At 43.9% G+C, this 16,054-nt stretch overlaps 1 protein-coding gene across 1 annotated transcript in view; it reads left to right on the top strand.

Moving 5' to 3' along the window:
• Nucleotides 1–16,054, top strand: part of SND1 (staphylococcal nuclease and tudor domain containing 1) — a 425,421-nt gene that overhangs the window by 266,091 nt on the left and 143,276 nt on the right. The window contains exon 15 of the mRNA XM_058724394.1: nucleotides 7,019–7,160. Coding sequence (XP_058580377.1) covers nucleotides 7,019–7,160 — 142 coding nt within the window. The remainder of the gene's footprint in view (nucleotides 1–7,018; nucleotides 7,161–16,054) is intronic.

The raw sequence follows: 16,054 nt of genomic DNA, 5'->3' as shown, positions 1-16,054 counted from the left end.
ACGTTCCTTGGCACGCCGCCTCCATGGGCTCCACACCTCATCCAAGTTAGAGAAAGTGGATTGAAGGTCAGATAAAAGCAACCTTGGGTTGTTGATAGTTTATTCTAATTAGGTAAATAGTTACTTCTCCCACCATCTGCTCTTTCTATGCTAAACTTACAGTCCATAAAAGAAAAAAGTCCTGTAGAATAAGCCAAGGGCGTTGTATTTTCTATTGATGATAAAAATGCAGATTTTTCCACTAAAAGGCAATGACTTCATTTCTAAAGGTTAAATTGAATGGTTATCACAGTATAATTTTAGCTGGTTAAATTTGGGAAATTGAAAGTCATTCAATAAAAGAATAATCTCTGAGCCAGTATAGAATTCTCATTTGATAGAGAATTGGATATTATTTTATTCACAGTAAGCCATATCACATGATTTTATTTCAAGGTAGGAAAAAAATGTCAATGGAGATATGTACTTAGTAGTACTTTATTTGAACAAAACATTTCCTCTGTATAGCCAATTGAGGATGACCTCAGGCTTTCCTTTAGCTATTACCCAAGAATTAATACTTTCTTATGCTGCTTTTGGGAGACTGATAAGACTTTTTTTTCCTTCCTGTAACCCCATGATTTGTCTCATCTAAACTATTTTCTGCTTGAATTTTTAAAAATACTTTAATTCATTGAATAGTTAGATAAAGTAGTTTATCTGAAGCATAACAAGTGTTTCATTTTGAACTGGTTACCCTGAGCTACTTACAAATTCGTTGACTAGGGAAAAAAGTTTTCTTAAGTTAAAAATTAAAATATTTCATAGTCTAGGCCAATCTTTTCATTTTTAAAATTTGGGTATAATTTATATACCTAAAATGTATCATTTGTAGTATCTAATTCTATGAGTTTTGATAAACATGTACATTTTGAGAACCAATGAATACATGTAATCATCACCATAGTCAAGACAATGGAACTATTGCATCATCCCAGAAAAATCTTCTGTCCCCTGGGAGTCATTCTGTAGCCCTTCCCCTAGTCCCTGGTGGCCGCTGATCTACTTTCTGTCCTTACAGCTTAACTTCGTGACATGTCACATAAAGGGAACCATGCGTTTGAGATCCGTCCATGTTGTTGACTACATCCTTGTTACTGCAGAGTAGCAGTCCATTGTGTGAGTGGGCGGCAGCTGGTTTCTCCATCCCCTGTTGAGGGAGCTTAAAAGCTATTTCCAGCTTGAGGTGATTACGGATGAAGTCCAGACAATATTCTGGGGCTCCCTAATCTATTTCTGTAATGCGACTTGACTTTTTTCTCAGTTAGGCTGCCATGATTGTCCATCAGAATGCTGCTTTGCCCATTTTTCTTCTAAGCACAGGCAGTGTCTTCTCATCACCAAGCACATCACCAAGAGCTGCTTTCTTTTATCAGTATTGGACCTTTTGGGAAAAAAAATAGGTGGTAGACAAGACCAAGCAAATAGAAATATTTATGGACACCTGTCCTTTGCAGGGTTCCTGAGGGCGACAGGCACATCCTTAAAGTTTCAAGTCTGATTGCAGAGAAATATCTTTTCCTCCATATTTGGGACATGAAGCCACACTTGCGCTGACATGCTCTGCGGCTTTCGTACAGTTTGAGAAGTTCCTTCTGCCTTTTGATCTGTCCTTGGTTTGCAAGTTTGGAAGCTTTGCTTAGCCGGGTCGTCCTAACGTAATAATTGGTAGAGGGGTAAAGTCAGGGAGGAAAACGGAAGGTTGTGTTCTCTGTTGAGGGTGCCACCCATTGGAGCACCAGCCTCCTGAGCTCAAAGCTGTCTTCCAGCTCGGTGCTCCTGCAGTTGTCCTCTTGCTTCATGCTCCCAGGAGTGGAGCCCAGAGCACAAGACATTGTTTCTCCTGCGCTCTGCCATGTTGGAGGCCTGAGTGAGGTTTAGTGCCAAGGAGGTAAATAGTGTGAGAAACTATAAACTACAGACTACAGCACTTAATGAAAGATTATTGATGGCCTGGCTGTAGCGCCTTTTTTTGTCTTGTTTCCTTATAATTTTGTGTTGTAGTCAAAGTGTTTTTCTCTAGGTTCTCTGCTATGTTCACTTCATTCCTGTTAAACTTGCACCTCACTGATGTTTCTGCCCCCGGTTCCCTCATACACACCTCACCAAGAAACATCAATAACCAACCAGGGAAGGTTGGTTGCAAATTTTAAGTGCTTTGTTGTAATGTTGGAGCTGGATGGCACTCCCAAGTATCTCCCCCGGGGCCCCATTTTTATCTAGAGATTATCGCTCTGTACGTACAGCTGCTTCCTCACAGAGAACCATAGCCTCATTCTGTGAATTGAAACGTCAACTGGGGCCATAGAGCCCAGGTTGTGAGAAAGAGGAAGAGTGTGGAGTGATGGATGACTTTCTTGCCCTTCTAGTAGGGGATGTACTACTTTTTTGTCTTCCACACAGCTGCAGGAAAAATCCTCCTGGTGTGAGGAGCCCTGTAAAGTTCTGTAACTATGGCGATGAGTTGTCACAATGTGCCTTAAAACGTGAGTGTGCTTGGATCCTGTCCTTAGCTATTCTGATCTCCCCGTTCTTTTTTCCCTCCGTATCTGTTACCTGTTCTTTTGCATACACAGATTCTGCCACTTCAGTATTACGATTGGTTGCACCCAGACAGCATTGTGCTCTGGGGCCCTTTAGCCTCGGGTCGGGGCCCGCAGGGTCCTCCTTTGCTGGAGGGGGCGAAAGCCAGGCAGCTTCGGTCAGGTTGGTGGGCTTCTTTCAAATTGAGTTGCTCAACCGCTGGTGGAGCACCCCCTCGGTACCCTAATAAGCTCTACACGTGTTTGTTTTTAGTTCTTTTTGCTGTGATGTTAATCTAAGAGCGACTGTGATGATGAAAACCAATTAGTTCCCTTTTGAGACCTGCTCACGATAATCCTGATTAATGGTTAACTAATAGGTTTACTCTGATTCCCATTTCCCTGCACTGTTTTGCGTGTTGGGATGTTTGCTTCTCGCCAGTAACTGTTACTGTTAATGCCTACTCTATGGATATTTTCAGTGGAAAAATCCTAGAATTCACTTTGCTAAACTTCTAGTACAATCTGACAGCCTCAACCCTGTTCCAGAATCCACAGAACTTCGATCTATGTAAATTGTGCTCTTCTAGGATACAGAGGCCACGGGTGTCTGAGTAGTGTACCGTGGAGCTGTGTCCTATGCCTGCCATGTCTCTGCCTTGCCCCTGCCTTGCCCCTGCCTTGCCCCTGCCTTGCCCCTGCCCTCTTCTGCCCCCAGCCTGCCCGCTCTCCCAAACTTGATAATTCACTGTACTAAATGATCTTAAATGTGTTTGCTTACACAGCGCAGGTACTTTGTAGAGACAAGTTGCAGTCTGACTGCTGAAGGGAGTTTCTTACAGGCATTGACGTATGTGCCTGCATTTGGAAGAGGTTTAGCCTAACGGGCCGGAAGTGAGGACAGCCTAGGAGTATATAATGATGGTGTCTTTATAACCTTTCCCTCTCCCTCAGGGTCATCCTGCCTTTCTTTGGGGTCATTCCAAACCCCATTCCTATAAGTTGGAGGTGTAGATATCAACATCCTTTGAAATGAAGTCACCCCAGGCACATTTGTTGCATCATTACTTTCTCAATTTCAAGGTTTATTGAGGAGGCAGAAACATTCCTTAAAGAGATGCCATCCACGATAGCAAGTTAAATGTAGCTAATGCAACCTAAAATTAGCTTTTCTAGGATTACAGGAAAATGCTCATGTATGTTTTGTTTTGGAGCACAGGTAATGTGAAAACTAGCAGTGCAACAAAAAAAGACCCACCTGCTCAGAGTACAGTTGCTTCTTGATTATTTACACCAGTGGAGGGGAATATTGGTCCAGAAAACTATAGCTAATTTATCTGCTTGGATTCTCAAAGCCTTGAGCCAATGTCAGGCCAGGTAACTATGGCAAGTAGATTCCCAGGCCTCGTGCACATGAGTCACAACATGGAAAACCTGAGGATGAGAGTCTCTGCAACCAGACCTCAAAACAGAAGTATTTGATACCGAATATCCTTACCTCGAAACGAGCCTTCTGTGCCAGGAGTCTGAACGTTGTTATCTCTTTGAGGCCTATAATTTTTAAACTTAAAAATACACTTTGGAGTACAATGTTTTAAAGAAACCTTTGGTTTCACTAAATCTCGCTAGGTCCTCCTTCAGGATTATTGGAGACTGTCAAATGTCGTGTTAATGGTGTCATTTGAACTTTCTCACTTTACTGTCCTTAAGGTCCACCTGGCATCTTCAACTCCTCAGTGGACCTAAACTGCTCTTTATTTTACTGTTCCTCATAATCTAGTTTCTCTTACTTACCTAGTGTTGAAACCTTAGAAAGGAGTGTGAAAGACTGAAAAGCACATGGCTGTACGTACTTGTACGGGCTCTTTGGAAAGCCAGAGTTTAGCCACGTTCAGTCAATTTTATGGTGATAACAGTCAGAACTTCTAAAATAAATAAATCCCATAGCTAAATTGGCAGGGAATGGTTTATGGCTACATCACCTGAGGGAACTTGTCAGTCTGACCTACCAGTCTTTTCATTTGAGCCACTGAAACAAATTTTCAGGTTTTTAAGAATTTTTGTATTGAAAAGGAACATGCCAAGCAAAGGAAGCAGTCGAGATGACAAGGAAAGACAGACACCATTGTCTGCCTGGGATGGGGATTTGAAAGAGCTGACATCCTCCGGTGCTTACATTCAGTTTAGTTGACTTTATAAGAATTTTTTATTCTTAAAAATCTATGAACTTGAATAAAATTTCCATCTTTTCCCTTAACGGGTGGTTCATAGGCATATCATCTTCAAGCCTTTGGAACACTTGCCTCAAGAGGATAAGGGAGCTCCGTGTCTTGTCTTGCAGTTTGGCCTCTGGAAGTAAATACGGACAGTTGTGGTAGGCTTTTAAAATTTGTTTTCATGCCTTCAGTTGTCGTCTTTGGCTGTCACTTCTGATCTTTGTCATAATCACTGGCATGTCACGTTCTCTTTGCCATCTTCCCATATGTTGTCTCTGGATTAGGACTGTTAAATTGTAGATTGAAACTTAGAAGGAGTCAGGAACATGTATTTTGTTTTATTACATGGCTGATAGTCAGGTACCTTTTGTTTCTCCTTGGTTCCCGGTCTGAGAAATTATCTCTCTTGATAAAGTAGGTAATCCTCTAGCAAAATAGGATGAGAGTCTGCTCCAACTTTCTTTTTGTATTAATATCCGTGTGTGTGTGTGTGTGTGTGTGTGTGTGTGTGTGTGTGTTGCTGTTATTCCTATAAGCACCTTTCTTTCCCTCCAGATAAATACATCCATAAGACAATGAGCAAAAGTCTGTTTCTGAAAAATATAGATGACTGCAGTTTTGAGGGGAAAGGCCCTCTCTTCAGAGACATTAAGTTGCCTCGTGATTTGCGATAATCAATTTGATAATTGTTGTTGACTTACTGGCTCAGCTCATGAATAATGTCCCAGATTTAGACTAGTGTGGCAAAAGGATTTTAATCAGGTAGTGCTTTCTTTCTCATGGAGCATTTGTCTTGCTTGACTGTTCTGGACTTCCGCCAACTGCCAGAAAGGCATTGTCCCGCTGTATATGTATAGTAGAATATGTGTTGCTTGAGTGTTCACTGGGGGAGTTCCCAGCCCACTAAAGCTCATTGTTACCTTACCTTTTACCAGTGTGCCATTAGAGATACCGAGAATGATGACTGTCTCTCCTTTTCTCTGAGAATCTGTTTGAAGGGAAGGATGAATCTCATTACTATAAATATTGTTTTCATCGCAGCCTACCTCACTGCTTCTGAATGAGAGGAGCCCCCTTTGGCTGCTGTGAAAGCTCTCAAATACTTGATGGCTTGTTAAGTTTTTATTATCTAATGTGCATTAATTTAGATACAATAGCTCTGTTGCTAGGAGCAGAGTTAGAAAGGAAGAGCTTGGCGAGTGCAGACTGCTTGTGTCGCAGGAGTCAGGAAAGTGTGCAGAGCTTGCTGTCCTCAGAAGGAGTTGCCAGTTCTGCTGGCTGGGCTGAAAACCTTGGAAATTCTGACATCCGCGGACTATTCCCCCAGCACATGCAGTGTGATGTTTTGATTCTTGCTTACTCTATCATTTGTCTAATTAGCTTGAGAGAGAATGAAAGCTGAGTTCTGTAGCTGATAGCTCTGAGGTTCAAAATGTCCGTGATTTGGTTACTCTTGACTACTCTTGACGGTAGAGTGCGTGCACTTTGTGTTTTGTGCATGAAAAAAGTTTTAAAGTGCTATGCAGTTTTGTGTGTTTTTCTTGTTTCTATAATTATTCATGCTGACTTGATGTGATATAGGTCCCCATGAACATGTCCTACTGTTAGAGATTTCCCAGGCTGGGAACAGGAACAGTGTGCCCAGGTCCCAGCTCACCCCTGAAAAGCTTGTAGAATAAGGCTTGCTGTACAGGCACCCAGAGAAGGCTGCACTCTTCACGTTCAAAAACAGTGAGCTCTGAATCAACATAACCTACTGAAGATTAAAGGCGAACTACTTTGAGTTTCTTGGGAAGGGGCTTTTGGTAACAGCCTGGGAGTCACTTTTTTTTTTTTTTTTAATGATAATTAAAGGTTAAATTAACCTCCAAGGAACGTTAGTATTGGTCTTCTCCCCTCAATTTATGTTGAAGGGAGAAAAGCCCTTTTTTCCATCCTGTGAGGAGTGACATTTTCATTTAAAAGCACTTTCCTAACTTGTGTATCTGTTGAGTGCATAGGAACAGAATCGAGGAAAGCACACGGAATGTTCTGGAAGCCTCTGATTAACTATATTTCTTCTGTCGACATCACATGGGTATCTTGCCTATGTCGTAGTTTCAGAATAGTCTGATCTTCTAGGGTTATTTGCCGACGAGCTTCCTGTGGTCTGCCAGACTTTCTGCCCTAGAACAGAGAGAAAGAATCTTTTGCTCAGATTCTCTTACTTTTTTCTAACGATTCTTTTCTTTTATCCACCAGGATACCCAAAAAGCAAAGCAGTTTCTGCCCTTCCTTCAGCGGGCAGGTCGTTCGGAAGCTGTGGTGGAATATGTCTTCAGTGGTTCTCGTCTCAAGCTGTATTTGCCAAAGGAAACTTGCCTTATCACATTCTTGCTTGCGGGTGAGTCTTGTGTGTTCTGTGTCCTGATAATTCTTCCTGGGGCTCAGAAGTCCTGCATGGAGGTCATGTGCCTTCCTTTCCCTTGTGTTGTGGATAGGACCTTGAACCCATCTGGGTGTTTTAGTCTCTAATTGAGATGTGAACACAAAATTTGTAGATTTGACCCCTCTGTTACGGCAGACCCAGCACTGCCCTCTCCCTGTTCCTCATTTCTACCAACCACAGGATAGAAGAGTAGAGTAGCTTAAAAGTAGCTTAAAAATGTATCCTTGCACAGCCTGAGTGAAGGGAATTCCAGACAAAGGAAAATCTTGATGGAATTCTCACAGTGGTTATTTCCCATCTGGGGTAGACAACGCCTGTCATGTTAGTCGTGTGCAATCACCCAAAGGGCTGACATACCCTCCCCTCGTATCTCCCTAGGCAGTGCCCTTTGTCTCTCTTTTATTCTTTTCAGGTGTCGTTAGGATCCAAATCTTTTGTGAAAACTCAGACATGACATTACCTTCACAGACTCCTGCATCTGTAGTATTTCTCTGTCGCACTAAGTTTGACACGCAAGGGCAAGCCACCCTTTCTTTGCTGACTGAACGTGCATCTCTCTTACCCTATCTTTTCTTCTAGTAGCTTAATATTTCACAACCCAGTAAGACTCTGTATCAACTGTGCTCTTCGAGCAATTTACATTTATGCATTCAAGGAGCAGACTGCTTTATTTCTTCCCTGATGGCAGATAATAAAGTTATTTATTTCTAGTGAGTACTTCGCAGAGACTGTGCTCTTTGAGAGAAAGTGTCATTTTACTTCAACACCCCACACTCCACTCCTGTACACACAAGCATTCACTCACTCACAAAGGACATATTCCGCCGTGTCCTCCTGGTGCACGTCGCCTTTTCTGTTGCTACTCTGTTCCCTCGGCACTCCTTCTGTTGGATTCTTGAGGAGAATTTGTCACGGGGGAAGAGAAATGGGAGCCACACTTGCTGTCCCCTGCCAGATTGCCTCAGCCTCCTTTTCCTAGAAGGCACCGAGAGTTTCTTCTCTGGATAAGGGCCTCCCCCAGGCCCTCACTAAATGGGTTGTTATGTGAGATAAATCACTCACCAAACACATGGCCGTGACGCTCACTGCTGCTGCTGGGCCGCCACTTCTGGCTGAGGCTCTCTCTCATACTCTTTAGAAGGTAATGATCACTGCACAGCTCTGCAGGCTTTCTGAAGGGACTAATTGAAGTATGACATGAAGCTCAGAGGCAGCTGCAGAAAGGAAGGACCAAACCCGTACCTTACTGGAGGGCTGTGCTCTTGTGAGTGTGGCAGGGGTACACCGAGGGGTAGTGTGGCAGTGTGTGAGGGAGGCCATCTGTGCCCTTTGCTTAAGATTTCCGGAGCGGAGAAGTTTCTTATCAGTGAATTCTTGTTGTTACAGAGTTTGAAGTATATATTCAGCTTCTCCTTCGGTCTGTACCTACAAAACAAAAGTGTCCTCTTTGGCAGTGTGGAGCTTTATCCCTGAGGTGAACAAGAGAAAAAGGATCATTCTTTCTGGGAAGCTTGGCCACGGGTTTATAGGGGAAAGAAAACATTGAAGTTCTGGCTTCTAAACTCAAAACGACCTGACTGGAGCTGGCTCAGAGCTTAGACCTATCCTGGCTGGATTTTTTCCGCAGAACCCTTCTGGTTGTACTTTCTTTCCCATGGAGCATTTGTCTTGCTTGACTGTTCTGGACTTTAGCCACCTGCCAGAAAGGCATTGTCCTGCTATATATGTATAGTAGAATATGTGTTGCTTGAGTGTTCACTGGGGCAGTTTCCAACCCACTGAAACCCAGACTCATGCAGCCTGGTCACTCGCCTCTGCAGCAGCCAGTTCCTGTGTGGACTTGGCATTATTCTAAGCTTAGCAATTCAAAAGACAGTGCCTGCATTAACATGTATTTTGAAAGATAGATTACCAAGGCAAATACATGATAAAATAGAAGCTTTCACAGTTTTCTCCTGCCATACTATATGCGGTTATATTCCGCATCTCCTGGTTTCTTTAGAAACCTAGCAAGGATACAGGACGGTGAAAAGTTGTAAGAGCATGCAAGCCTCGGTTTGAATCTGCACAAGCAGGTGACTTCAGGGAGGTTTTTACTCCCTTGAAGCCTGAGTTTACACTTCAGTTAATAGAGAGTGTTTGTTGCCTCTTGGGATTTTTGTGAGGGTTTAATGACATGTACAGAGAGTTCAGAACAAGCCTGTCATAAAGTGGATTATCCCATAAATATGTTTCCTTCCCCTTCCTCTCACAAAGACTTGGTGAATTCATTCACAAGTAGAGCTTTTCTTAACACTTACATGGAATGGTATACTTGTACAGTGCGAGGGCACAGGGCTCTGGCTCTACCGTGGGGACGCTGACCTACCCGAAATGGAAATAAACCAAGGAAAGTTACTGTTCTAGCCTCCTGCTGAATGAGCAGAAAGCTCACTGAAGGAGAGGCCCCCGGCTTTTTCCCTTTGAGTTTAGAGCAAGCAACTCTACATCCTGGTAAGACGTGGTCCTGGGTGTCAGGACACTCTAGAGGGAAGACAGACATGCAGACAAACTGCAGTATTGGGCACTAGGTGAGAGAAGTATTTACAAGGCACACAAGTAATACAGAGGAGGGAGTAAGTGGTTACGTAGACAGAGATCAGAGATGGCCTCCCTGAGCAGCTGATACCTGAGCTGTGTTTTGAAGGACAAATGAGAGTTTGCAGTGCTGGCACAGGAGGGGCAAAGGAGGAAGAGCCACGTTCTAAAAACAAAGGTGTAGAGGTTTGATATATCTCGGTGTGTCAGACAACTGTGACCCCTTTGGTCTTGGTGGAGTATGAAGAGTTGAGGGGTTTGGGTGGGATGAGGGTGCGAATGCAGACGGGATATACCGTGGACCTGCAGAGTCACTCAGGGTATTGAGCAAGAGAGTGACATGCTCACACCTGTGTTAAAGGAAGTTTATTTTGGTGAATACATTGGAGTAAATGAGGCTGGAGGCTGAGAAAGCAGTTAAGAAGCAAGAGGGGTGGGTAGAGGCCTAAAATCTGGCAGTGAAGAAGAGGAGAGGTCGGAATAATATTTAGGAGAAAGACTTGGTAATTCAGGGAAGGACTGGATTTTGGGGGGTCAGAAATGGGGGTGTCATTGAGGGTAGGAGGGAAGTAACTCATCCAAGGCTCGAGTGTTTGGGCACATTGGGACGTCCACCAGCACGGGCAACACAAAAGTAAGAATTGGTTTTAGGAACAGATAATTGGTGGTCAGAGGATTAGGCGGAGAATCCTGGGAGTAATGTTCAGGAAGCCAAGAGAGGAAAGAATTCCAAGGAGTCAGCAGGGTCAGATTTTACCTAAAATATCAAGTCGGTAAAAACTTTGAAGCAGTTTTATACTGTCTATCAATTAGTAAGTCTCAGATGACCTTTGTCGGTGCGATTTCATCAGACTTGATTCAGCTAAAGTCAGATTACAGGCGATTAGGGTGTAAATGTGGGAAATGAGGAACAAAATCAAAAATAGAGTGCTCGTTACAAAATTCTCACAGAGAATGCAAAAGGAATGCATAAAAATGAAAGCTAAAGGGTCACAGTAACAACCTAAGGATGTCAGCGACTTGAATGCTTTTATAACCATAATTCTTTCTCAAGACTAGAACAGAACCTGGCTTATAATTGGAAAAGCTATTCAGTATACCTATTGTTTTCTTTCTTTCTTTCTTTCTTTCTTTCTTTCTTTCTTTCTTTCTTTCTTTCTTTCTTTCTCTCTCTCTCTCTCTCTCTCTCTCTTTCTTTCTTTCTTAATGTTTATTATTCATTTGGAGAGAGACTGTGAGTAGGGAAGGGACAGGGAGAGAGGGGGACAGAGGATCTGCAGCAGGCTCCGTGCTGACAGCAGAGACCCTGATGCGGGGTTGAACTCATGAACTGTGAGATCATGACCTGAGCCAAAGTTGGATGCTTAACTGGCTGAGCCACCCAGGCACCCCCCGGGTGGTTTTCATAACACCAATTACAGAAGGTAAAACTTAACAAAATCTTCTTGGCAAATGAGGATATGAAAAGCATGGATGAGAAAATATCATAGGGAGCATGAGATGCACTCATGCATGAATTCTGAGGACAAGAAATGAAGAAAGACTGCAAGGAAATTATTAGCAGAGCAATGACCTAAAGGAGACCGAAGGAACGAGATGGATAGAGAACAGGGAGGAGGGAGTGTCCTTAGAGGAGGGGACCCTTGGTCCCCTGAGACACCAACTACAAAGAACACTGAACGTGGGTGTAGACACAGATGTAACATTCACACTGTGGGGCAGTTCACCTGGTTCAGTGAACCTCGTTGCACGGCTTTGCAGGTGAGGGTGGATGTGCCCTACATCATGGAAAAATGGCTTTCTGCTGGAAACAATGTCTCTCTGCAGCCAGGAGGGAGTTTGCGCTGTGATTCTCAAGGGGAAAGTCAAGGGAATTGTTCAGCAATCCCATATGTGCTGCTCTCATTAATCCCAGCCTTTTCAGAGAGCCCTCTGGACTTCAAGGTGGGCTGGATACTTTCCATTTTCATGTGGCCTTTTTTGGGCAGACGGCCCCGCAGCTTGATAGGGAGTGGCATTTGGCCCAAGCCAGCTGGCCTCTCTGTCACGGTTCCTGCACCCCTGTATGCGGAATGGTTGCTTGGTCAGATGGGATGGCAGGTGGGGCTGGGCAAAGTCAGCTGTAGCTAACAGGTCAGTGCCTCCTGATAGCTATCGCCCTTTAGTCCTTTGAGCACCTGGCTTAGGTTTGGTCGGTGAGCAGGTGACCTCACACCATCAGAACGGAGACTGTTGACGGTCCCTCTGCTTGCTGCTGTGGCCTCCTCCTGTGCATACTTATTTCTTTCACGGAGGCGATCACAGTCAGGTCTTGTCTTGAGTTCGCAGAGAAGCCAAGATGCCTGGGCAGCCTTCATTTGTTTAAGAGCATCCTTTTTCCTATCCAGCATTTAGTGCACTCCGTGCTTTTCCTTCCATTAGAACAAAAGCAGTTTACCCCCACTCTTTGGTTTTCATTTCTTTTCACTTGTCATGTGTTTCACATTTTAGTTTCCTTGTCTGAAGGGACAAGTGAGGTGCACGTATTTGCAGATCACTTAGCCTTTGATTCACATTTTTATTTAATGGCACCAGTGGGCATGGAGAGTGTGTCATTGCTATGACCTTTATAGTACATTGCCTCATTTTGAATGACTTCCTTAGCTCTGGGGTATCTGGGTCATGGTAAAGGCATGTAGTCCTGTTGGCTAAGGAGAGCCAAGTATCCAGGTAGTGCTGGTAAACAAATGCCCGAATTATAAAAGAAGAATAATTTGAGGTTGCAGTGCAGAGTAATCCAGGTAGTCTTATATCAGGTTATTTGGTATCTTTCGCTAACTCAGTGAGCTCACCCCATTTGCATTTCCTTGTTCCTGAAGCTAGGACAGCAACAGTATGAGGAATTGTGGACTCGGGTAGGTTTGGAGTGTGGATGCCAGTCATCTTGGTTGGAACTCATGGTACAAATCACCTAGAAGGCAGCAGCCACCTGGCAGGGGGTTCCCAGGTAGATCACAGTAGGTGACTTTTAATTAACCAGTTACCTAGTCATATGAAACAAGACTAGAAAATGAGACTTCCCTTTGCCTGCCCTTTGGCATTTTTCAATTTCTCTCTCTCTCTCTCTCTCTCTCTCTCTCTCTCTCTCTCTCTCTCTCTCTCTCTGATTACAACTTCCCAGTGCAGCTGCATTATGACAAGGAAGGCAGTGAAAAAAGTTTCTAGATATCTAGGGTTTGATAAATTTTGATGTGCATGGTGGGTGAACTAAAGGTTCGACCGTGTGTCCTTCCACCCTGAATGTCTTTCAGTAAAGTAGCTCATGTCCTTTCTTTTTAACGCCTCTTCTCCACAACCAGTTCTAATAGGAATAACAACTGTCTGTTTCTCAGTAGACCAAAAACTTCAAATGAGAGAGAAAAGGGAAGGTGAACAGGAATATCATCCCCATCTCCTGGCCCCAGGAATGGTGGATCCCCATTGATTACCAGTGCCTCACCAAATTACACAATTAAAACCAATGTGTGTTTGAGTGAGAAATCCCATTCTGCTATCACAGAGGTGCTAATGAATCAGGCTGTTACGTGGTTGTGTTTGCTGGGCTTCTATCCTTAATTAAGCAATTACGGGGTCTGCTGATACTTATGAATTCCTTTCAGATGCTTTAATTGAATTGCAACTTAATGGGTATTTGTAAAGTGGGGTATTCTCTCTCTTGGGACTTGGCCAGTTTGGTTCTGTCTCCACCGCCTACTTGCTTTCAGTTGGGTCCCAGTACCGGAAATGGGCAGCTTGACATGCCCATTTCTGGAGCTGCACTAGTTCTTCACTCTTAAAGATACCATTGTATGAATTTTATGAATTATGCTCATGTCAGGATGTCCTGGAGGGCCACTCGTGAGGAAAACATTAGCGCAATAAACGGGTTAGGGGAGCCTTTTTTAATGAGGCCAAGATTTTGTAAGCCCACTATAAGGAAAAGCAGTCTTTGATAGGTAGATTATGGGCAATGCATAAATTAATATGACAGTTTCTGCTTCCCTGAATAGCTTTTAGTCTAATAGTGTGGACAGCTATGTGCAAAACTTGAGCAAGGAAAAATAAAAAGGAGTTGTGAAAAGCATAGGCAACATACTAGGAGAGTGCAGAGGAAAAAAACAATTAATTGGGGAATGGCAGAGACTTCACAAGAGAGGTGGCATTTGAACATCCAAGATCGGGAGCATTTCTTTTGGCAAGCTAGGTGTGATTGATCTAGGCAAAACGACTTAGCCTATATTATTAGTTCTCAGGAAGAGTAGCCTGAAAGAAGTGGTTTTGTACAGGCGCGTAAACCTCCTTCACTGCCCTCCTGCCATTGAGCGTTCAGTGAGTGCTCTCCCCGCGGCTGCTGGTCTCTGCCAGGTCTCTACGATACCACCAGCCCTGGTCATGTCACGTGGATGAACGTGCAGGCCTACCAAGATAGCCTGATTATATCCCATCTTTAGATCATGAATCATCCCCAGAATGAGCCTCATCATGTTTGTGGGTCATTCAATGGCATGGCTGTTTAATAATTTATTTCCACTTTGCATTGGCTAGGAATTTAGAAATACATAAGTTCCAGCCTTCAAGCAAAGTAGTTGTGTCTACTGAAGTAAAGAATGTATAGACATGAAGAAAAAAAATACATGCTTAAGAAGGCTAAGAGTAGGGGAAGCATGCTTTAAAAACTGTACAAATGAAAACCGCTCCTGATTTTTCTAAAATAATCATGTACATTGTGATACTGTCAGGAAGGCTAAGGCAATCCTGGTTTACAACCCAACAGTACAACATCCGAAGAGGAGTGGAGCTGAGTGCTGGTTCAGCGCAAGGCAGGGGAGGCCTAGGGTATGATACTCCATCCAAGGACCACCTTTTTAGGAAGGATGTCAGCAGATTGCAGAAGGATCAGAGGAGAGTGAGCAGGACGGTAAGAGACCTAGAAATGCCAGGACCTGAGGACTAGTCGTAGGTATCAGAGGAGACTCCCAGGATGTAATGGGTATTTCAGGGTCCAGAGGCAGAGATTCAGTCTATTCAGTAGCCATTTCAATTTTTTTTTTTTTTTTGAGTCGGTAATAAATAAAGACATCAATAAAAATAAGATTTGTTCAGCATGGTTTAATGGCAGTCACAGACCTGGGAGCTAAAACTCTTAAAGACAAATTCTTGCTCTGCTCTCCTGCTTCCTGGTTAATTATTTCCATCCGACTGGTCTGCTTATCTTAGTATGATGCTGGGACCTGGAGGTGAGGGAGACAGCAAGGCCCACATGGCAGTTCTGTGCCAGCCTGTCTAGAGACCAGCAACCGAAGGGAAGCATGTTAGCGGTGCACAACCTTCTGTGGAGCCCAGCAGACTGCCGAGGGTGGCGCAGCCTCCTAACTGGGATGCTTAGCCCTCGCCCTCTCGGTTGGGTTTTCTGTGCCAAGAAGAGAAAGATGTTGATTTATCCTCAGCTGTTACGGGATGGGCTCATTCACTCCCTCTGGATGGATGGGTCAAAATTAAGAGAAAAGAATCCTTTCCTCCCAAATCTTTGGACTTTTGCCTTCTACTGTTGGTTTTTACTCTTGATGCTTTTGAGTTTTAATAATAGTTGAGACAAGAGAAAAAATATCCTGGATGGGAATTGGACTGATTCCATGCAAAGCTAATAAGAGCTAGTAGAGTGGTACAAAAGGGTCAGACCTGGGAGCTTTTCCTTCAGGGTTCCTTTTCTGTTCCTTCTCCCCCCTCTCCTACTTGACCGTTCTTTCTGGGTCGGTTACAGGTTATGTAGGCTGCCTTCCACCTGGTGGGCCTGGTGGGCCTGGTGGGCCTGGTGGGGAGGGACTGGGAAGCTGCTCTCTGCTGGAGCTTTTCCAGTACCAGCACCTGTCTCTGGTTGTGCCCAGATACCTCCGTTCTAACTCTGTCCTAACTCCGTCCTTGTGTTTACCAGAAAAGTACATGTCAGTGTGGGTTTTCATTGTCATCTTGTTAGCCTGTTGGCATTTGCCATCAGCCATTTAGTAGTAGTGGTGGTAAGCAGCAACATCCAGGGTTGGGCTACTCTCCACTCCCCCTGCCCTGTGGGGTGTCTATTTGGCCAGCCTAATAGTAGAAAATGGCAGGACCTGGATGCGAGAGAGGGTGTATAAATGGTGTGGTAATTTGAAATTAAAGGGAAATGCTTTGAAATCTGGTAATGGGCAGCCCCGGGGTGAACAGTACACACTGCCTATAAGACTTCATCCTGGTTGCTATGGGAACCACCTCTCACA

The sequence above is a fragment of the Neofelis nebulosa genome, chromosome 4 (assembly GCF_028018385.1).
Source record: "Neofelis nebulosa isolate mNeoNeb1 chromosome 4, mNeoNeb1.pri, whole genome shotgun sequence".
Lineage (NCBI taxonomy): Eukaryota > Metazoa > Chordata > Mammalia > Carnivora > Felidae > Neofelis > Neofelis nebulosa.
The sequence above is the reverse complement of the archived record's forward strand: the minus strand, read 5'-3'. Positions and strand labels throughout refer to the sequence as shown.